This window comes from Bactrocera tryoni, unplaced genomic scaffold (genome assembly GCF_016617805.1).
Source record: "Bactrocera tryoni isolate S06 unplaced genomic scaffold, CSIRO_BtryS06_freeze2 scaffold_25, whole genome shotgun sequence".
In the NCBI taxonomy this organism is placed as follows: Eukaryota; Metazoa; Arthropoda; class Insecta; order Diptera; family Tephritidae; genus Bactrocera; species Bactrocera tryoni.
This window is the reverse complement of record NW_024395977.1, coordinates 22,986,051-23,010,660: the sequence shown is the minus strand read 5'-3', so window position 1 is coordinate 23,010,660 and position 24,610 is coordinate 22,986,051. Positions and strand designations below refer to the sequence as shown.

The 24,610-nt window shown below is 38.0% G+C and overlaps 1 protein-coding gene across 2 annotated transcripts in view; it reads right to left on the bottom strand.

The window, feature by feature from the left end:
• The window catches only part of LOC120780937 (equilibrative nucleoside transporter 1-like), a 135,931-nt gene that overhangs the window by 65,869 nt on the left and 45,452 nt on the right, over positions 1-24,610 (bottom strand). For both annotated transcript variants that reach the window (XM_040113167.1, XM_040113166.1), the window contains exon 6: positions 17,748-17,916. In XM_040113167.1, coding sequence (XP_039969101.1) covers positions 17,748-17,916 — 169 coding nt within the window. The remainder of the gene's footprint in view (positions 1-17,747; positions 17,917-24,610) is intronic.

The window sequence follows — 24,610 nt, the reverse complement described above, 5'->3', positions numbered from 1 at the left end:
GCTAGCGTATGCCGATGATATTAATAAAATTGGCCTCAACACCCGAGACGTTAGTTCTGCTTTCTCCAGACTGGATAAGGATGTTAAGCAAATGGGTCTAGTGGTGAACGAGGGCAAGACGAAATATTTCTTGTCATCAAACAAACAGAAGATTTGTGGAAGATTTCTGGTTCTTTCCGCATTGGCAATGGCGAATATCGCATTCGATAGAACGATGAACTGTACGAGTTAAACGACGACATTGACATGGTTCAGCCATAGCGGCTACGCTTGCTACATCATGTCATCTAAATGGATGAAAACGCTCCAGCCTTGAAAGTATCCCACGCAGTACCCGCCGGAGGAAGTAGCGGAAAAGAAAGACCTCCACCTGGCTCCCGGCCATCGATATCCAATGAAGGTGAAAGTTAGCCCGTACACCAAAAAAAAAGGTTCCTTCTATTGAAGAGGTTATACGAATAAGATTGCCCTTGCCCTCGTTATAACTACGTAACTGTGAAATAGCATCAACAAGCTCACAAGTTCGATGTGTTCACTTCAACTATAAATAATGGCATACAAGAGCTTATAAGTGTTATCTTGAGGTTATACACTCGCGCACAAAAGAAAAAATAAGCTCGAACACCAAACTCTGCTCAAATCATTGTAGAGGCGAAACTTAAAAGAATGCGTAACGAAAAATAACCCAATCAAAAAAAGCTACCAAAAATTCACAAGAAATCCCAGAAGGTAAAGTTGCGAAGCGTATAAAAACGTTAATAAGGAAAACATGGCGATGAGTACCTCCCAAGTGAAAAGAAAAAAACGCCAAAAGATTGAAAGGCTGTTAGAAACAAAGCTAGAAAAACCATGAAAGAAAAGAAGAAGACAAACCACAGGTCCCCTCCGAAAGTGGTTAAAATAAATGAAACCCTACAAACATTGGGCGAGAATGTGTGACAAGAAACAAAAAAACAGCCAAAAGACAGATTCAGATGCAAATAACTAGGCCTCAAAAAGGAAATAGCAATGGATAAAAAGAAGGAATTAGTAAATATCTAGGTAACTTAATTGGCGAAGAGAGGAAGGGTAGATCCATAAGTAGAAGTTCACGCAAGTGCGTAAAGTTCTTCGAGCGCCATTCACTTGGTTCACCAAGTCTCCTCTGGATAGCCAAACACATCCGTTTGAAGGCCACCTAAAGTGAAGAGAGGGAATATTCCTCGCTTACGCGGTTATAGCCGAGTTAACAACAGCGCGGTAGTTGTTTCTTCTTTTTGCAATGTGGCGCCAATTGGACATTTCAAGCGAAGCCAGGTCTTTCCAACGGAGTGGAGGTCTTTCTCTTCCTCTGCTTCCCCCAACGGGTACTGCGTCGAATACTTTCAGAGCTCGTAATGCAGATTCACCAGATGTTGTCATGGTCCATGCCTCTTCACCATATATTAGGACGGGAATAATGAGTGCCTTATAGAGTTTTGTTTTTGTTTGTCGAGAGAGGACTTTACTTCTCAATTGCCTACTTAGTCCGAAGTACCACCTGTTTACAAGATATATTCTGCGTTTGATTTCGAGTCTATTGTTGTTGTTGGTGTTAATTCTGGTTCCAAAATAGACTAAACTATCTGTGATTTCGATGTTATGACTGGCAACAGTGACGTGGGGCCTAGTCGCAAGTTCGATGACTGTTTGTTTGATGGCAGGAGATATTTCGCCTTGCCCTCGTTCACCACCCGACCCATTTACTTCGCTTTCTTATCTATTCTGTAGAAAGTAGAATTCACGGCGCGGTTGTTAATGCCGATTATATTAGTATCATCGGCATTCACCAGCAGCTATATACTCGTTATAGAAGATGGTACTTTCTCTGTTTAGTTCTGGAGTTCGTATTATTTTCACCAAGAGTAGATTAAAGAAGTCACACGGGCGACTCCCGCCTTGTACGAAACCTCGTTTAGTATCGAACGGCTCGGAATGGTCCTTCCCGATCCTGCCGCAGCTTTCGGTATTGCTCTACGCCAGTTTAGACAGCCGTATTAGTTTTGCCGGGGAAATTCAGACATCGCGGCATAAAGAGATTTTTTTCGTGCTGTCAAAAGCAGCTTTGAAATCGATCAAGAGGTGATGCGTATCGATTCTCTTTTCACGGGTCTTTTCCAAAATTTTTCTCATGGGTAATTTCTAATCAGTTGTTGATTTACCAGATCTAAAGCCACACTGACAAGGTCCAATCAGTTTGTTGACGGTGCGCTTTAATCATTCACCCAATACACTCGATAGAACCTTATTGCGATGTTTCTATTATAAGAAAAAAGAACAGCTGCCGCTGTTAATAAGTGCTTTCGAGATGGGATTTTCCGAATATATGGAAAAATCAAAACCAAACAAGCCGCCATGAGACTCAAGTTCATAAAGGCCCCTCTATGATTTATACCAGTGGTAAAATTTTCAAACGAAAAAGATGTGATCGAACAAAAAATAGTTGGTAAATTACTACCTATGCCAAAAATGTGAGGGATGCTTCAACCAGCTTGTTCACAGCAGCTGCTTAAAACGGTACACCTCAGTAGAGCGTTGCAATTTTTACATAGGATAAAAATATCGAACACAACATTTGTCTCAAATTGTATATTTCTAACCAAGTTTCGTGAGTGGCATCGTTGCGAATGTTGGAAAAGGCTTACGGTGATTCAGCTTATCAAAAAAGCAACCCTATGGTTGATACAAACCCTTCAAAGACGTCGAGACATGCCTCGTTCTAGACCACCTTCGACCTCTTCAGCTGAAGAAGATATTAAAAAATAGTAAAAGACAAGAACGCGTTCTTGCTCGACTCGTCCCGATAAAGCTAATATCTTTTCAACACGTTGGTAATGCACTACTTCATCGAACCACGATTGCGACCGAATTTAAAGCTTAGAACGCACCGAATATCGTGGATTAATTCGTCCGTTTTCAGTTGATCGAAGAATTAAAACAAAATTCGCTGAAGAAAATAAATGCCATCCCAAAAAGTGCTTATAAAAAGTGTTTCGAAGATTGGAAAAATCGTTGACATAAGCGTATCACAAAATAAATATTGATGGATCACTTTTCTTCTGCTAACTTTTATATATCTTAGGTCAGTTAATTTTTTACCGAATATTACTGCAAGTTTTATATAAAAATTAACTACAGCTGAACATGCAACACTCTGTGACTTCACTTTAAAAACCCGCAGGGTTCTCCTCTGATGTTATCGTGAAATTATTGATAAAGAACATTCGTATTTCGTGGTCTAGACGAGGTTTGACAAAAAAAAATCAACTTCGGGGTCACACTAAAACGACTTAGTTCATGGAATAACAAAAAGTACTTCGACCCAAAACTAAATTGAACACTTCATAAGGGGGAAATTGTTATTGTGCTGCTTCTTTTCTATTCTAGTTACAATTTTTTTTACCAAAAAAGATATTTCCAAGTGATTGGAGTGATCGATTTTTTTCCGTTGGTTTGGAGTGGGCGAGTTAGACGGTGGGACACAATTCCGACTTCTTTGCCGGCGCGATCTGTAGGTACCGTCGGAAAGAGGTATTAAAAAATAGGGTTATAGGTACCGCAAACGTTTAGTTTTCGAGATATTCAACTTTAAAGTTCAAAATTTCCCACAATTCGAACATTTCAACATGTTATTTCACCACATTTAACACACTTTATACCAAATTTATTTAATTAAACTGTAAACATTTATACAAATTCACAGTTTATATTTTAAAAATTACTTTTTACACTCGTAGTGAGCATCATTTATGTGCTAACAATTGTGAGGAAATGGAGCGCTGCCATATGATAAGCAAATATGAACAATTCGCTGAAATTTCTCTTTTTCTCTATAATTCCTCTTTATTTATTTAGCAATCTTAACTCTAATAAAAACAAACGTCTATAAATTATATTTCAAATTAAAATGAGTATAAACAATCTTTCCATGCATATGGATATTTCCTTATTTAAATTAAACGACTAAGTAATATTAAATAATAATGTTACGCAATAAAATACTAAAGGAGTACTACGCAAAAGTACTTCAGTCACCCCGATATGATATAAATTTTGCAATATTATCATAAAGTTTTTCTTATATGTGTATATTAAAATAAATCACATATATATATACATATTCATATGTATAAGGAAAAAATGTTCACAACTCAGTTATACCTTGAAAAATGTTGGAAACTATTTTTTATTATAGTTAATATAGAAAAAAGAATCACTCAAAAATACAAACAAAGAAAAATCGTTGAAAATCCTACATATTTGGTGTTTAAGATGTGGCAACGCTCGTTTTATAATATAACAACATAACAAAATAAAAGTGAAATATGAACTTACATATTTCAATGTTTATAGTGTATATTTAAATATACAAAGTGAAAAAATTTAGTGAAGCATTGTGAAATACTAGGTGTTATTAATACAAATTTTTAAATTTTTATTCGAGATTCCTCCTCTGGAGAAGCTCCCCTATCCGTAAGTATCCCATTTATACTGAAATTCATGTTTTTTACCCGACCGCCAAAGTAATCGGAATTGTGCCAACGGTGGCCAACGCGTATTGGTCTTAAAATTTTTTTGTTTGTTGTATGTGATGTTGTTGGAAGCCAAAGCCAATTGAACTACTGCGTAGAGAAAGGACGCTGTGGCCCAAATGATGGTATATCGACATTTGGATAAAGAGACTCAAACGTTGTTTATAAATAGTTTGAGTTTGATTTAGATTTGACAGTTCTTCTCTATCTACTAAAAATAACTTTCAGTAATAAAGTAAATAAGGAATATCTATGTTCTGGTACAGCTAAACCTTGTATACACTCGCAAAATGAAATATCAAATACGTATGTTTACAAACATTATGCAATATATTTTTTATACAGGCTGTTTCAAAATTATTCACAGTTTTTAGTCTTTCGATTGTAATTTTTCTATCATACCCTTCACAAATAAAACAAAGAACTTCTTCTTAGGTGAAAGAGACGTGCTAAAATTTTCAGATCGATATTTCAAAAACTGAGGACAGACAGCAAAGAGGGCCAAAGCGACTCAACTCGCCACGCTGTTTATTCATATAGAATTTCAAAAGATCTTCGACGTTTCCTTTGGGTTTTTAAAACCTCAGGCAAACATAATATACCAAGTTAAAAGTATAAGAAGTAAATAACGGTTAAGTTGGGGTGTAACCAAACATTTTATATGTTAACATGGCATATGTTAACATTGCCGAAATAATAAACTAATTCATCAGCAATACTTACTAATGCAGGTAGAGCGGATATGGAACTCAAGTTACACAATGTTTCCCACAGCACAGTCCAGACGCACTGTCAGCACACGCGCCACCTAAATTAGCGAATTCGTGGAGTTTAATTATGTTTTGGCGGGTGCATTTAGTTAAGCTTTTAGATTAAGAACATTGTAAAAATCACTTTTAAAAATAAAGTCATAACGAGAAGGTCGTTCTTTCAATCAGTAGGAAAATCGTTAAGTTATACTTCGGCATGGTAGTGATTCATAAGATACTCGTATCCGTACGTATTTTAATTAAAGGGAGGAAGTGTAATAGGACTGAGTCGATTTAAAAAACCATTATTGAACCAGTCATTACAATTCTTTAAAAACTTTTAAAACAGCTCTTTCCAAGCATTGAAGGCGTCACAAAAAGCATTCTCCGGAATGTTTGTAGCCGAGGTGCATGCTACTTGGATGCCTCTGCCCTTTGGCCTTTTGAGGCAAGGAAACAAAAAACAGTCCGGGACCCCAATCTGGGCTGCAGGGCGACTGCGGAACCATTGGGAAGCCGGCTTTGGTTAGGTAGATGTTCACGAAAAAGGCGGTGTGAGCCGGAGCGTTGTCGTGGTGCAACTTCTAATCGGTTGAGATGTCTTGTCGTACCCGATTGACCATTTGTTTGAGTCTCTTGAAGACTTCCACGTAAAACTTGGAGTTGTTTGTGTTCTATGTTTAGTCAATATATGCTTTCATTCGAGTTTCGTTGTATACACTCTTAATCGATTGTAGCCAAAATGTATTATTTCATTTTTGACAAAGAATGAACAATTTAAGATCTTAAGGCTCATTGGGAGTAGACCACATGCTATGTGGCCCGCGCCGCACAACAGCATCATTAGTCTCTACGCCTGTGCACCCAAAACTCGTGCGAAAGCAACTCATGGTCCCAATGAGCTTTTCAATACCACGCTACTTCTGTACATTCGCTATCTGTTCCATGTGTTGGATCGAAATGCATCGAAACATTACATCCGACAAGTGCAATGCAGGCACGTAACTACGACATATCGAAAAGATAGTCGACTTTATCATGAATGAAGGCATATTCTAAAACAGCTAAGCTAAACAGCCGCTCAGATCTTGTGGGTCGTGCCGGCTTCAACAGTATATCATATGTATATCATGACCGCGATAATAGTGGCGGCCTACCCTGTATTCAGTCCAAAACCAAACAATAACGTCTAATCGATGGCGACATCGACCGCACGAATTCCTATCCAGTCAGGCGACATAGAGCATGAAATATTAAATATACAAGCATACACCCCGGTGATACATTTTTCTCAACATGATATCACTCGAACATCGGTGCGATTCTTTGTGTTGAGAATCGATTGGTCCTTGCGACTTTAACGCGTATCATGATCTTTGACATTCCTACCTGTCAAACGATCGTAGGGTAAGGAGTTAGTTCTGATGAATGACGACGCAACCCCACCCAGCTGATTACTCATCCTGGATGCAGCAAGACGCAGCTTAAGAAGATACAGACAAGTCAGATCATTGTATTCCGCTGCTGCGAAGGTACCGACAGATATTAAATACCACAGTGAAGCAGGGACTGACTGAGAACAGTTTGACCTTATTGCGGATGTGAGATACCTATCGCTAGAGAGGTGCAGCTAAGCTAAGGTCTGACATTATAATGCGGTGTTTGTCGTTCCTCAATAGCATTTAATTCAGATATGATATGGGGTTAAAAAATGGCTGGATTAAGGTGATAAAGAACAGCATGACTGGTGCCCTTTAAATAGCCGAGTCCTGAACGGGGCTTACGGATACCTGAAAGCTTCCGCAGTAAGACAGCGGCAGCTATGTGTATGTGAATCTGCTTTTTCGTAAATACTAATGCTCACAAAATAAAATGCTCAGTAATAAAAATAATAAAAAAAAAAAATTGATGCTTGTAGACATTTACATATGCAACTATGGCGTAGTCGACTGATATGCTTTCTTAATCATTATTCTATTAATTTATACTAAAGTTGCATTACGGAAAAGAATGGACTTATGATGGCAAGAGTTTAATATATTTTCGTTTATATTCGAATGAATGATTTTCTTCTATGAAATTGAATGAATTATTTATAATTAAACTCTAACTGCAACTGCAGTTAAGCCTACTTCTAGCTCCAGAAGGGCAACAGCACCAGAAACAACCGTAGTTAAGCCTTGAAATCAGAGTATAGCTACAAAGCAGAAAGTAAATTAGACGTCAAAAGTGAGGTTATTGCCAGTATATCTGGCGAAAAGTGAGCAAAACATTAACAATTGTCGCTTTTCGAAATATTTCTGCACCATTGTAAAATAGCTTCATGAACTCTAATACGAGTTTAAGTTATTAATTTTAGGACATCCATAATGGCTAGGACAAACCTTGATGCTTTTGTAATAAATGACTACAGTAACCAAGACACTACAGAGTATGTTGGAAGACGGTTGTAAGCAGGAACCGGTTAGTTTCGAGTTACAGGCTATACAACGATGACCAAGTATCACTGCAGCTGATAAAAGAGCTGGTAGAAAACAGTAAACAGCGCTTAAAGATCTAGACATCTTCGATTCTCTTGTGGAATTGATTGAACACATGGTTATAAGTACGTTCATTATTTCAACGCTGGGAGCTTCGACGTGTATAGACCTGTTCAAAGTGGTAAACTTCAAGGAGACGTGTTAACCCCCCTTCAATGGTACAAAGCTATCAATAGAAGAGAAGGCAATATACTTGGGTCTAATTTCAGTGTGAGAGTCCCAGTGGTTTCCCAATGGGCCTCCAAAAGGCATAGGTGGGTCGTCAGTTATCCAACCAACCTATTTACCTACCTGGAGTTGCCGCGAGAAATCAGTGTGACCTTGTCGCTATTTCCCTCTGGAAACTGTAGCAGATTAAAGAGTCTACCTATCCGAAATAGACCCCAACATACTAAACATATGTCTTGCGTGCAAAGACCTCGTTGCATGCCACACTAAATCCACCTTTAAAAAGTAGGCAGTATTTAGCCGTCATGTTAAGTCTTTACCGCGATTATTTGAGGACATTGTTCTAGCTTTTATGGGTTGATTTTTAACATAGGCTAGGTCCTCTAGGTAGCCTAAGAAAATCCGCTTGAAGGCGAGCTAAAGTGAGATGGCGAAACATCCCCTGCATAGGGTTGTGCGCTGGGTTTGGGACCCGCCATTTAAAAAAAACACTCCAATGAAAAAGCAACAACAGCCTCGAATGAGAGACCCCCCCTTTGATGACGACGATTTCAAACGAAATAAGGACTACGAATTGAGGGCATGCACCTGGAATGGGAAGGTTAGCTGCCCAGCTGGTTGATGTCCTCGTACAAATAAAGGCTGACATCACCGCCGTCCAAGAGTCCGAGTAGGTCCTTGTGGGATTTACTACAGAGGCCCTATAAAGGAGCGCAAGTTTGCTGTGGGATTCGTGGTGGGAGAGAGACTCCGTCACCGAGTACTATCATTCACTGCGGTAAATGAACGTCTAGCCACAATCCGCATCTAAGCGAGGTTCTTCCACATATCGCTGATTTGCGCCCACACCCCGACGGAAGAGAAGGACGATGTGACCAAAGATGCCTTTTATGAGTGCTTGGAGCGCACTTATGAGGGCTGCCCCCGCCTTTAAAAAGTAGGCACGATGTCAAAATCGTGATTGGCGACTTTAACGCTAGGGTGGGCAAAGGAGGTATCTTTGGCACTACGGTTAGTAAATTCAGCCTCCACGAGGAAACATCCCCAAATGAGTTGAGGCTGATCGACTTCGCCGGGGCCCGAAATATGGTTATCTGTAGTACTAGATTCCAGCATAAAAAAATTCATCAAGCTACCTGGCTGTCTGCGGATCGAAAAGCCAACAACTAGATCGATCATGTTGTGATAGACGGAAGACACGTATCCAGTGTTCTAAACGTGCGTGCGCTCCGAGGTCCTAACATCAACTCGGACCACTATCTTGTTGCAGCTAAGATTCGCACCCGCCTCTGTGCAGCAAAAAAGCACGCCAACAAACACAAGGAAGGTTCGACGTCGAGAGGCTGCAATCACAACAGACAGCCGAACGATTTTCTACTCGGCTTGCACTCCTGCTCTCTGAGAGCACTCGTCAGCAACTCGGTATAAGGGAACTGTGGGACGGCATTTCAAACTCCTTACGTACAACTGCAACCGAAACCATTGGTTTTCGGAAAGTGCAAAAGAACAGCTGGTACGAAGAGGAGTGCCGTGTCGCAGCGGAGAGAAAACTGGCTGCATACCTCGCAAAGTTGCGATCGACCACTAGACGTGCGGGATGGGATAGATACCGAGAGTTGAAGAGGGTAGCGAGACGCATTTGCAGGCAGAAGAAGAAAGAGGCCGAAATGCGTGAGTACGAAGAGCTTGATAAGCTGGCCGACAGGGGTACAACTCGAAAATTCTTCGAAAAAATCCGGCGGCTTACAGAAAGTTTCAATACCGAAGCATACTCTTGTAGAACCCCCAAAGGTGATCTAGTCACCGATGCCCAGAGCATACTTAGATTATGGAGGGAACACTTTTCCAGCCTGCTGAATGGCAGTGAACGTACAACACCAGGAGAAAGCGAATCCGATTCCCCAATCGATGACGATGTAGAAGACGTTCCATTACCCGACCATGAAGAAGTTCGAATAGCAATTGCCCGCCTGAAGAACAAAGCGGCAGGGGCCGACGGATTGCCGGCCGAGCTATTCAAACACGGCGGCGAAGAACTGATAAGGAGCATGCATCAGCTTCTTTGTAAAATATGGTCGGACGAAAGTATGCCCAACGATTGGAATTTAAGTGTGTTATGCCCAATCCATAAAAAAGGAGACCCCACAATCTGCGCCAACTACCGTGGGATTAGCCTTCTCAACATCGCATATAAGGTTCTATCGAGCGTATTGTGTGAAAGATTAAAGCCCACCGTCAACAAACTGATTGGACCTTATCAGTGTGGCTTTAGACCTGGAAATTCAACAACCGACCAGATATTCACCATGCGCCAAATCTTGGAAAAGACCGGTGAAAGGGGAATCGACACACACCACCTCTTCGTCGATTTCAAAGCTGTTTTCGACAGCACGAAAAGGAGCTGCCTTTATGCCGCGATGTCTGAATTTGTTATCCCCGCAAAACTAATACGGCTGTGTAAGCTGACTTTGAGCAACACGAAAAGCTCCGTACCAAACGAGGTTTCAGACAAGGCGATTCCCTATCGTGCGACTTTTGCAACCTGCTTCTGGAGAAAATAGTTCGAGCTGCAGAACTAAATAGAGAAGGTACCATCTTCTATAAGAGTGTACAGCTGCTGGCGTATGCCGATGATATTGATATTATCGGCCTTAACACCCGCGCCGTTAGTTCTGCTTTCTCCAGGCCAGACAAGGAAGCACAGAAAATACGTTTGGCAGTGAACGAGGACAAGACGAAATATCTCCTGTCATCAAACAAACAGTCGTCGCACTCGCGACTTGGCACTCACGACACTGTTGGCAGTCATAACTTTGAAGTTGTAGATAATTTCGTCTATTTAGGAACCAGCGTAAACACCACCAACAATGTCAGCCAAGAAATCCAACGCAGAATAACTCTTGCCAACAGGTGCTACTTCGGACTGAGTAGGCAATTGAGAAGCAAAGTCCTCTCTCGACAAACAAAAACCAAACTCTATAAGTCACTCATAATTCCCGTCCTGCTATATGGTGCGGAGGCTTGGACGATGTCTACAACGGATGAGTCGACGTTGCGAGTTTTCGAGAGAAAAGTTCTGCGAAAGATTTATGGTCCTTTGCGCGTTGGCCACGGCGAATATCGCATTCGATGGAACGATGAGCTGTACGAGATATACGACGACATTGACATAGTTCAGCGAATTAAAAGACAGCGGCTACGCTGGCTAGGTTATGTTGTCCGGATGGACGAAAACACTCCAGCTCTGAAAGTACTCGACGCAGTACCCGCCGGGGGAAGCAGAGGAAGAGGAAGACCTCCACTCCGTTGGAAGGACTAAGTGGAGAAGGACCTGGCTTTGCTTGAAATATCCAATTGGCGCCACGTAGCGAAAAGAAGAAACGACTGGCGCGCTGTTGTTAACTCGGCTATAATCGCGTAAGCGGTGTCTACGCCAATTAAGAAGAAGTTCCAAAATTAACGCAAGATTGGAATTAAATGTTAAACACAGTTTTTTATGTAATTTTTTAAGTAGGCTAATTCATGGAATAACATATCGCGCCTAAATGGCTTCCATACACATACACGTACTCATATGTATTCTTTCAAAAATGGAGCTGTAAACCTTCTCCTTTAAAGCAAGCGTGGTTGTGATCACCAAAACGACAGAGTACACGACGTGGAAATGTCTCATGTAGTAATTGAAGTGTTTTACAGGCTGTATGAAATATGGCACCGTCTTGTAGAAAACACATATTGGCCACATCAATATCAACCAAATTCGACAAACAGAACTCGGTTATCATGTCGCGATATCGAGCATCAGATCAGACACTGCTTGACCAGCCTCACTTCCATTGTTTCGACATTGTCATTTGAACTACTTACATTTAGACGACCAATGTGTAGGGCGTCTAAAACGGAACCTATCTCCCGGAAATTTTCAATAAATCTCCTTACAGCTGACGAAGTTAAAACACTATTCGGATCATATTTTATATGAAATTTTCGAACTTCCGGCTTACTTCATACTGTGGAAACACATCATCTCCAATTTATGTTCGTTAACACTGTTAGCATTCGATATATAAATATTTTGTGCGCATATTTTTACCAAAGACGGTTTGCCGCATTTGTTTTGATCTTTAACTAAATCTTTGATCAGCTTTTGCAGTGTTGATATATGTATGTACACTGTTTAATCCATTGGATAAGGTACTTACATATTGTTTCTGAGGCCATTCAATTTTCAAGTTGTTTCCTTCCACCACATTTGCATAACTTCCTTGGACATCTTTATTCTTAAAATTACTATGTTTTTATTTCTAGTCATTGATTTCAATAATTTTACTATGAAAAATATTTATAATTTGTTTACATAGTAATTGAAACTAGAGCGAGAACTTTGATATACAGTGATGAAAAGTCTTTATTTACAGAGTGATGAAAGCAGAGTGATTTTCTCAAATTACTACATTGTTTTGTTAAATCGTCCTTCTTAAAGGTACACTTGGATGTGTTGGATTAAAAGTTGATTTTTTTTTAGTTTGAATGTTTAAGTTTGCCGATTATTGAAGATGATGGCACAGAGCGATTTGTAGTTTAAAATAGTAGAACACGAAGTACGAAAAAGAGATCAAATTTAATTTAAATGTTAATTCAAATATTTTTTAATGCATTATTTGCAACCCTGATTGGCAGTTAGTGCATTATGCCGGACAATTTCTTTCATGTGGATTTTCAACAGTATTACCTCGGTGGGTCAGATATTTTCAATTGTATATTATGTTGGTATGCATTTGGTATCATTTCACTTTTAAACAATGGATATTGTCCTTTATTTCCATTTTGATAATATTTACTACAGTTCTTACCGACACTCTTCTAGAGCTAAAGAAGTCTTTATTAGAGTCTACAGCTGAATCTATACCTCTTATGCCAACAACCAATGCCTAAGACCTCTTCACTTGATAAAAAATAATAACTGTGTTTATTATTGTTATTTTTTAATATTCACGTTTTTTTATAATCTACTATATTTTTATTAAAATGGCAATAACTAAATTTGCTGCCAAAAACACTGATGCTGAAGTACATCGTAAAATATTTGATGTACTAAAGGTGAGATTAGTTGAATCGAAAAAGAAGAACTAATGAATGATATATTTATAGGCTCCTAGGTTCTCCTATCGAGAGATTATTACTAAATTATTCTAGTTTTTTTACACCAGTACGTAAGATGGAGGAAATCTGGACCCATGAGGGCGAAGAATTTTATTTTGAAATGCTTCATTAAGTTTAAAATTGAAATCAGCTGAGCTGTCCCAGATTTGATTTCTATACGAAGAGATCGGTCTGAGCATTGCTTTACAAAGTGAGTTCCAAAGTAAAGAGGAATTTTTTAAACTAGCGCCCCCTGGTGGCGCCATCTATATGTCAACTGGTGCGTTAGAATCTGCTATCTTCATCGATTGTCCAGTGAGAACTTCATGACATTTGATTATCGCATTTTGACTGAACATTTGGATTTACGAAAGGTATGTGCACGGTTTGTTCCGCACAAATTGACTGACGACCAAAAATTGCTCAGAATCCAACATTCGAAGGACATCACTAAATAGGTCAAAAAGGACAAAAACTTTCATTACAATATTGTGACTGGCGACGAGACGTGGTATTTCCAATATGATCCCGAAACGAAACGCCAGAGTGCTGAATGGAAGGCACCGGACGAGCCGAAACCCAAAAAATCGCGCATGGAAAAGTCAAAAATGAAGACAATGCTGATTTGTTTTTATGATTCCAAAAGTATTGTCCACAAAGAATTTGTTCCACCCGTTAATGAGGTATTCTACCTTGGAGTTTTGAAGCGTTTGGTGCGCCGTATTCGACGTGTTCGGCCCGAATATCGCGAAGATGAAAGTTAGCGTTTGTTGCACAATAATGCGCCGTCTCATCGATCGACGTTTGTGATCGATTATTTGATCAAAAATCACATTTTAACCATTAACCACTCCCCGTATTCACCCAAGAGACTTCTTCCTTTTCGAAAAAATGCGCCGGCATACTGGCATCATACCGGCCAACGAGCTAAGACACTCGTTCGACATGCTTTTGGACCGTGCAAAAAGCTGTATTGAAGCATAAGGAGACTATTTTGAATAAAATAAATTGATTTTGCCGAAAAAACTTTTTTTGCAGTTTTTTTTAAGTTTTCTTTGGAACAAACATTGTATATATGAGTAGCTTGTTCTTCAAACTGAGATGTGATCGTGACTTTAGGAGCTGCGCAAGCCGTAACCTGAGTTAGGTTTTCGTCAATTTCACGTGGTATTTTCATGCACGTCTCTCATCAATTCTAATCCCAGATATTTTATATATATTAGGATGTTTTTTTTTAACTATTATTTTTTTTCAGTCCCATCACGAAATTTCCTTGGAAATACCCTAAAAAAATTCCCTGAACATTTGAGCCCTTAACATAAACATTAAGAACTGGACCAAGGCGTGTAAAAATTTTCCATTGAAAATACACGACAATCGTGATTTTTTATCTTCAAATTTGTATAGCTTAGAGGAATTTTTTTGTATATATCTCGTAAAAGACTAGAGCTATGGAAATTTTTAATTAAGTCTGTATGAAATTTTCATAGCTTTTTTATTACATACCATCTATGAAAATTCTATAAAGCAATACTTAAAAAGCCGAATATCTCGAGGATCTCGAATTTAAGGATAAAAAATCACGATTGTCGTGTATTTTCAATGGAAAATTTTTACATGCCTTGGTCCAGTCCTTAATGTTAATATTAAGGGCTCAAATTTTACGGAAATAGGGTATTTCCAAGGAAATTTCATGATGGGATTGAAAAAAAAGAATAGTTAAAAAAAAACACCCTAATATACATATATATAGGTACAAAAAAATTTACAACTTCCATAAAACTTTTATCTTTTCATGCTTTTATTGTGGTTTGTGTGACATTATGTAAAAATTCTTCGAGTCCACAATGGCATAAAGTTTAGACACAATAGCAATAGAACTACAGTCACGCAAATATATTGAAAGAGATTTGTATTTCCGACTGTGAAACGTCCGGGTTGAAATTGTTTGGAATTTCTCCATGTTTTTATTGGTCTTTATATGTTGATTATTGAATACTCTTTCACTTTAAAATGTAAAATTTTCAAGTTCAAGAAGTGCGCATATTTTAGTTAGATATACATAGTTACTTACTGGAAATACCGACTAAGCTTCAGTTACTTTTTCTTGAATTTTGTTTTTATCCGCTGGATTCATAAACTGTTCTCCGTAAGATCCGATCAGGCAGTAAACTGCAATATTATTATCTAATGCCTGTTTTCAGTTAAAACAGTGGTGCTCTTCAGCGTTAGTCCTTGTTTGGACTCTCCGAAAAATTGCTCATCAAAATACGTTTCTGCGCCCCACTACGTCTGATTGGATCGATACTCACTTAAATTTTGTAGCAAAGAGTGTCAAGGGATCAAAGTTTATCACATCCTATAAAATTTGAACGTATTTGAGCAATGCTATAATTACTGCAAGACATGCAGCGACGTTATGATCCTACGAAGAAAGCCGGAATACAATTATGTGCCCATCTCCCGGAACCAGGACTCATCAATAGATTTTACTCATCTCATTTTTTCCATCAAATATATATAATTGGGGTACTCATAACGTGTCATAAAGCATCGTAAAATCATAAATTTTTATACCAGTTTAAAAAATTTGTTGCTGAATTGCATACTAAAATAAATTTACGCAAATACAACTCTGAACGCTATGTTTTCTGATCGTTATAACTTACAAGCAGGGGCGTCGCGAGGGCGGGGCGTGTGGGGGGTGTGACACCCCCCCATCTATGAACGAGTCGGCATTTTCGGCCGTTTTAATATCATAACTAAAAATTTGAAAGTTCATTTCGGCAATTCCAGTAAGAGTTGCCAAGTACCCGGAAATTTGTTGTCCAAACTTATTGAATATTTTTAAGATTTTCATCAAAATATATTATTGCACATTAATTTTTACGTCATATCCATTGCGAATTCACTAGCCGGCATTTATGAAAATTCTAACTTCAGTAAAACGCAATAAATAGCTCTATAATTGCGGAAGCAAGCTTAAAAAGACACCTTTTCGTAATTTCCACGAGGATTATTAAAACACTACAATATTCGAATAACAGTGGTTGAATATATTATAAATTAACGCATTGCTAGCGAGTTCAGTTGCATTTGCTGAAAAGTGTCAGATCAACCCTGAAAATGACTTTTCGAAACACCACAGAACACGCCGTGATCCGAAGAAATATGACGATAATCCAGCAACTGCTTGTAATTTTGCTTTCCAGACATTTTATAGAAAAGAATTCAAAATTGTCCTCGAAAATTTCACAAATTGTATTCAAGATAATTTGCAAGAAACTATGTCAACCTTCAAACCCATTCAAGAGAAGTTCAGGATTCCAGCTAACAGAAGTAATATTACAATAGAATCTATACAATTTGTTGTGCAATTGGAACCTAAGTTCTTCAGTGAAGATCTAGATTGTATTTTTGCTGAAACAAAAATTCTTTTTGATTAATGTAAAGAGTGTAAATCTTTCGATGACATTTCTATACATAGTAGCGTACAAATTGAGAAAGGTCATTCCTTCTGCGTACAAAATTGTTCATTACATAATGACTGCTCCTGTCACGTCAGCTTCATGTGAACGTTCTTTTAGTAAATTGAAATTTGTTTTCAACGATTTGCGTACAGCAATGGGGGATGAACGTTTGAATTCTTTGATGCTGCTTTCTTCTTCAAAGGATAAAGTAGACGAAATCGATCTGCGCGATGTTGTTGGAAAATGGTCAATGTTGAAACATCGCAGAGTGAAAATATAACTCAGAAATTTATATTTTTTGCAATTCAATTTCTTAAGAAAATCTTGTTTTTTCCCGCGTAACACGTCGCTGAACAATATATGTATTTTATATTAAGAGAAACATATTAAATGATGATTATACTAATATGTACAATACTTATTTGAGAATAAAATAATGAATTATGCTATTATGTTGTCAAACTTCTCCGTAATACCTTATCAGAAATGAAGATATCCTTATTTTATATATATTTATAAACATATACATTAAATCGCCAAATTCTTGAAATGAGTCGGCAAATCAAAGGGACTCACCCCCCATGATCTGGATCCTCGCGACGCCCCTGCTTACAAGTATAACTTTATGAGACTATGTGAAACCCCTAAATATATTTTGGATACATATACAGACATTTATCGTTGGACAAAGTTGCACATATTTCTTGTCCAAAGAGAGCAGTTGGCAGTTGATATCTGAAGTAATCGCTTTGAAGAAGAATAACTTTGTTCACACATAAATTAAAATGGATTCATAAATCCATTAAATCATTTGAATTTCTACCGTCACACCACTCATTACAATAATTTACTATTTCTCTTTATCTTTTAATGATAATGCATATGAAAACAAGGAACCATCCTTGCTTAGATGAAACCTATAGTTCTAATACGGATCAGCTGCTGCGTGTTGAAGTGTTTAACGGCAGAAACAAAAATAACATTTATAAAAAATAATTGTAATTAAAGAAAGGAGTTCTTTCTCGTACTTACATTTGACAATTACGAAATTCTACATCTCTAATGATAAGTTTATATTTATTACTAAATTCAATACTATTTTTTATAATTTCAAATTAAAAACATTACCTGAGTGTACGGAAGGAAATATCGATAAAGTGACGAAGAATGTGAAAAACACATTGTATAGTTGTAAAGAAGTATTTTTAAAAATTAACCAATATGGTACAACGCACACCTTAGTATCATCTGATTCCTCCTCTGGCTTTCTAGAAAGTTGATTATAACGGTAAAATTTCTGGAAATAATATAGAAATTATAAATATTATGAACGAAAAGAAACATAAATTAATTTCAATACCTTGTATCAAACCTAGATAAAATAAGTAAGGAAGGGTATAGCCGAACATTTCGTACTCTTGCAACTTGCAAGGATTAATGCCGGGGTAAAACCTTCATTTACATAAGCCTTTGTAGTTACATGGGGTCTAGGGCATATTTTATTATTTCCAAGCAAGCACACTCCCTTAAATTGATTAAGATAACTCACATATGTATTAGCCGAAATATGCGTAATAAAGTCGGCCAGAACTTGGAAAATCTTTATATTAGGTATATATGCATTTTTTGTACAAAGTTTTATCACGCTATTTAATAAATTGCTTTTTAATTTGTATGTTTGAAAGCCAAGGAATCAAATGAAATTTAAAATAGTGTTATATGGGAAGTAGGCATGTTTGTATCTCGACTTAGCTCAGGACCTTAAGAATGTCAAGATAATATAATGACCCAAATATGGTCGATATCGGTCGAGCAAGTCCTGAGATATGTATTATCACCGAAGTGTGGGCGGGGACTCTGACTCCTATAAAGTCGCTTTTATGTGTAAAATTTAATGTCTCTGGCGTATTTAGTTATTGATGTATCGCGCTTTTAGTAATTTAACAGGACCTTTATACGGAGAGCAGAGGTACCCATGCTACTGATATACATGTGCCACATTACATTTTTATATCTTAATTTACTTCTTAGTTATGACACTTATTAGGTTTTCGCTTGTTGCCATGACAGTGGTCCGATTAGCTCATCTACGAACTCATCCTCACTTTTTTATCAAGAAAAACTTGTGCCAAGTTTCATCAAGATATCTCAATTTGTACTCAAGTTACAGCCACTCGAATTTCAACTCGTCTCAACATTTATATATAACCGTATATTAAGGCGATACAAACAACATATATGTATAATAACACCCAAATAAAACTTGCGATTTTGTAGCCAATGATAAGACGTTGACCGGACACTCCAAGTTGTAACATATAGAATAGGAATAAAGAACACGGTGAAGAGTTACTAAGTGTAAACTAATCTAATGTGCGAACTAAAAATAATTGAGGACTGGATTAGTAATCAATGAAACAACAATGACGGAAGGAACAGAAAACAGAAGCTGTACCAGTGGATATAGTGGAGCAACTGACAAGAAGAGTGCAGCAACTGAAGCAGTAGAGAATTACCGACAATTCATTTTTCAAAAGGGTAGAATATTTATTGTCAACAATATAAGACGAGCAGACAAGAAAGAAAACAATTTGTGCTTTATTTTATACCAACACATTGTCAATCGGAAAATGCAGATAAACATTCCATAGACGACAGTTGAAATCAACATTATACAACAATGTACTGAAGAATGTCAAATTTGAGAGCAAAAACTATTAAATATAAAGTTACGAGTTAAGCGTTTATTATGAAGAAAATAGTAGTTGTGTAGATTTAAATAACACCGATAAGTTGTTGGTTGATGTAATGGAAGAAATTACCAAGGATAAAATTCTAACACTGATGACAAGAATAGCTGAGATACGACGAAAGGAGAGACAGTCACCCGGATTTGAACTCAACAACCGTTGGGTGAACAAAACTATTATATTTTGTCACAACATATTGCAAAAGTATAAAAATACATTGCTCTAATCGATACAGGCTTTAGTTTAATTAGTAGCGAATTAAATGATTTTACAGGAATTAAATTAAAACACCCAATAATATTCAGTACAATAAAAAATAAAAAACATACAGTAGTATGACTTTGTAATAGATATAAAAATAAATATATGGTAGAAGAAGGAAGATTAACATTGAATGAAAGGTGGCTAAATGAGTCTCAGACCCCCCTCACAATATTACACTCCCACACCACACACATTACATACACCACATCATCATTCCACACCACATCTTCATTCCACACCACACGCACACAACATCATATTCAACACACATGAGGACACCACACAAAAAGGAACAAAAGGGACTGACGGACAAGGCACCACTTTGATTTCGACCGCGAACTCGGACAGTCAACTTACGTTCCTCCGTGTCATTTTTTACTTTCGTTGCGCATCTTGGCTTTATACTGCGAGGTAAGTGGCGCAAGTTTCTTGCCAGCAATATCTAAAAGGTAATCTCAATTCTTAAATAGTCTTTCCGAATTTAAATAAAACTGCACATTAAAGAGAACTAAAATTTAATAAAATATAAGCGATTTAATTAAGTAGGTATTATAGTGTAACAATTTTAAAATGTCTAAAAAAATTTTCTTACATACTATTGTCACAGTTTAGAAATTCTCGCACTAAGAGGATCTTTCAAACTTCAACTCTTTTTAAAGTTATAGTTGTTTTAGTGTCCACTAAAAACATTTTTCTTGAAACTGCCTTTTACAAAACAATAACGATTTCTCAGGTTCTACTGGACCGATTTCCCTGAAATCTAAGATAGTCTCTTTTATAGACTTGTCTATGTCCGGAACTAACCAAAATTTTATTTTTTACTATTTTAAAATCCGGATCATGATTTTAAGCTATTGGAGCCAGACTAGAAGTCACTGCGAGCATGATATCATAATCTACCTTTCAAACGAAGCTTAATCCAAGCAGTCAAAGAGGAACTAAAAACATCGTTTACATTTCCCAGTAGAGAAGAAAAAAAGCAATTTTTTTAAATTTCAATACATTGATTTTGTATTAAAACCAAGGCGTCCGGATGAAACTTGGTATACGTGTTTCTTTGGTGGACGAATTCGAACCAATACTACATCTATAAAATACCGTTAAGCGGAAGCCAAATCACAAATTAATATATGAAACTGTAATTTCGTACAAGGAAGCGCTGTGGATTAAAAATATGTAAGTGAACATGCCTCCGTCCTTTGCTAGGTTTAATCTGCATATCTCACAAACCACTAAACTATCTCAACCAAACTTGCTTAGAAAGTATTCGCCTAGCATCTCTTTACATGAAAATAGGTTATTAAAATTCAGAAAAAATCTTGTCCTCATAATGTGTGCCATTGGGTCAAAAATAGATCAAATCGGTTTAATCAATCTCTTAGAGCCCATTTATCAAATATAAATTTTTGAAACTTCCGGTTGACTTTATACCGTTTACACTTTACATATGAGATACCATACATTAATTAAGAAAGAGATCCTCTAGTTTTGCGGGGATACCAAATTCAAACATTGCGGCATAAAGGCAGCTCCTTTTGGTGCATGGTGAATATGTGGTCGGTTATTAATTTTCCAGGCCTAAAGCCACACTGATAAAGGCCAATCAGTTTCAAGGTAATTAGGTAGTGCATATAGTATGCTTTCATCCAACCATATTCTACAAACAAGCTCAACCTCCTTATCAGTTCTTCGCCGCCGTGTTTGAATAGCCCGGCCTGCAATCCATCGGCCCCCGCCGCTTTGTTGTTCTTCAGACGAATAATTGCTATTCGAACTTCTTCATGGTAGGGCAATGGAACGTCTGCTCCATCGTCATCGATTGGGGAATCGGGTTCGCCTTCTCCTGGCGTTGTTCACTGCCATTCAGCAGGCTGGAGAAGTGTTCCTTCCATAATTTAAGTATGCTCTGAGTATCGGTCACTAGATCACCTTTGGGGGTTCTACAAGAGTATGCTCCGGTCTTGAAATCTTCAGTTAGCCGCCGCATCTTTTCGTAGAATTTTCGAGCATTACCCCTGTCGGCCAGCTTATCAAGCTTTTCATACTCACGCATTTCGGCCTCTTTCTTTTTGTATCTGCAAATGCGTCTCGCTTCCCTCTTCAACTCTCGGTATCTATCCCATCCCGCAAGTGTTGTGGTCGATCGTAACGGGTCGAGGTAGGCAGCCTGTTTTCTCTCCGCTGCAACACGGCACTCCTCGTCGTACCAGCTGTTCTTTTGCATTTTCCGAAAACCAATGGTTTCGGTTGCAGCTGTACGTAAGGAGCTTGAAATGCCGTCCCACAGTTCCCTTATACCGAGTTGCTGATGAGTGCCCTCAGAGAGCAGGAATGCACATCGAGTCGAAAATCGTTCGACTGTCTGTTGTGATTGCAGCTTCTCGCCGTCAGACCTTTCTCGTGTTTTTTGAAGTACGGTTTTTGCTGCAGAGAAGCAGGTGAGTCGCTGCAACAAGATAGTGGTCCGAGTAGAGACTGCTGGGTAGCTTGATAAATATTCTTATGCTGGTATCTAGTACTACAGACAACCATATTTCGGGCCCCGGCGAAGTCGATCAGCCTCAACGTATTTGGGGATGTTTCATCGGAGGCTGAATTTACCGACAGTTGTGTCAAATATACCTTCTTTACCCACTGTGGGCGTAAATCAGCGATATGTTGAAGAAATTCGCTTATATGCGGATTGTGTCTAGATGCTCATCCACCGGGGTGAATGGCAGAATTCGGCGACGGAGTCTCTCTTTCACTACGAATCCCAAATCGAATTTGCGCTTCTTTATATGACCATTGTAGTAAATGCCACAAGGACCTACTCACTTCAGTCATTGCCTCGTCCATCGCACTTCTTGGACGGCGGAGATGTCAGCTTTTATTTTCTAGAGGACATCAACCAGCTGGGCAGCGGCACCTTCCCAATTAAAGGACTGGGCATTCCAAGTGCATGCCCTGCAATCAAAGTCCTAAGGAGGGATGATTCACTTCTCACTTTAGCTCGCCTTCAAAAGGATTTTCTTTGTCTACCCAGAGGATACTTGGTCTAGGACCGGAAGTCGTGAGCTGCGTGAGCCATATGTAAAAGATTCGCTTCTGGCCATTTCCAAATGAATGACAATCAGAGAAACTATCCTCACTTGCGTAAATTTCTACACATGACTCCATCCCATACGTATATAACTTGCGTTTTAAGTGTCAGTATGTTTGTGTATTGGTGCGAAAATGAGCTTCGAACAAAAAGCCAACACTAAATTTTGTTTTAAGATTGGTAAAACTTTTACCAAAACGTTTCAATTGATAAAAAAAAAAGTTGATGGCAATAATTGTATATTCGGTAGCAGATTGCAAGAGTGGATTCAACGTTTTCAAAGTGGTCGCGAGGTCATGAATGACGATCGACATGTGGGCCAATCAAAATCCGTTATCACCGGAAATTCCATCGAAACTGTGCGTGAATTCATCAAAAATCAGCCGAAATCATCATTGAAATTCATGGAAATGGAATTGAACACCTCTAAAACATCGATTTATCTCATTTTGAACGAACATTTGGGCTTTCGAAAGGTGTTTGGAGCGCCGTATTCGATGTGTTCGGCCCGAATATAGCGAAGATGAAAGTTGGCGTTTGTTAACCACTCCCCGTATTCACCTGATATGGCACTGTGCGACTTCTTTCTTTTCGGGAAAATGCATTTGCCAATGAAAGGAAAGCGTTATGCAGACGTACGGACCATTCAAAACGCTTGCACCGGCATACTGGCGGCCATACCGGCCAACGAGCTAAATCACTCGTTCGGCATGCTTTTCGACCGTGCAAAAAGCTGTATTGAAGCATAAGGAGACTATCTTGAATAAAATAAATTGATTTTGCCGAAAACACCATTTGTTCTGTTTTTTTTTAATCCTCTTTACCGTGGAACTCACCTTGCACTTAAATATAAAATAGTTCGTATACTTCGAATGTAAAACGTAGTTTAATTTAAAATGTAAATATTATAATTTTATTACGTAATTATTTCCGTTAATATAAATTGTAAAAATGTACTCGGAAATTGTAAATAAAATGCAATATATTTAATTATTCATCAATATTTATTTTGACGCCTTCAAAGTATCCTCTTTAGATGTAATACACTTACAGTGAATCAATTAAGTTTACATATATAACGCAAGCGAATGGAAAACATTTAAACATCACTACGCGGTCATAAACCCAGCCAGAAATCGAATAATCTACTCGTCAACAGTTGCAACTAGCGCAATGAAGACATATACTCGATTAAGGATTGGACACACTATCATAACACACGCCCACCTACTATCGGGTAAAAGCCCATCCATTTGCCCCCTTTGCGATAACACCGCTTCTATCAAACACTTACTCACACTCTGTCCTATGCTTCACTCAACAGCCCACAACTCTGGCAACATTGATCTCATAAAACTACTAAGTGAACCTTCAGAAAAAAACGTTATGATTGTATATAGATTCTTAAAAACCAACGATTTGTTAAAACATATTTAAGCAACTTACATCTTTACTAACCCTTAGCAAATAGAATTTTTCACCTAGTTATAATTACAAGGCGGCTGAAGGCCTCGTAGCCAGTGCTGCGTTTATGTATTTATATAATAAAACTCTTTTTTTGTTATATGAATTATTATAAATAAATAAATCAGTCACCGACTAAACCTCGTACTAAGCAGTTGAGTTAGCGTCTTTCTCTGAGTTTATAGCTATTCATATAGCTCTCTTTTGGTGTTCTTTTTTTTGCACTACGGTCTGCTTACTTAAGTAACGCGATTAATACTTATTTTAAGTGAGAAATATAATCCAATACTTATATCAGTGTATTATAATTTTTCCACTATGCCCCGGCGGGCTTCCAGTTCGGGGACAACAGGTTTGCTGCGCTGGCCCAGGGTCCCCAACCAAAACGTAAAAAATCGTATCAAAAATTTCAAGATGCTTTTCCTGACTTA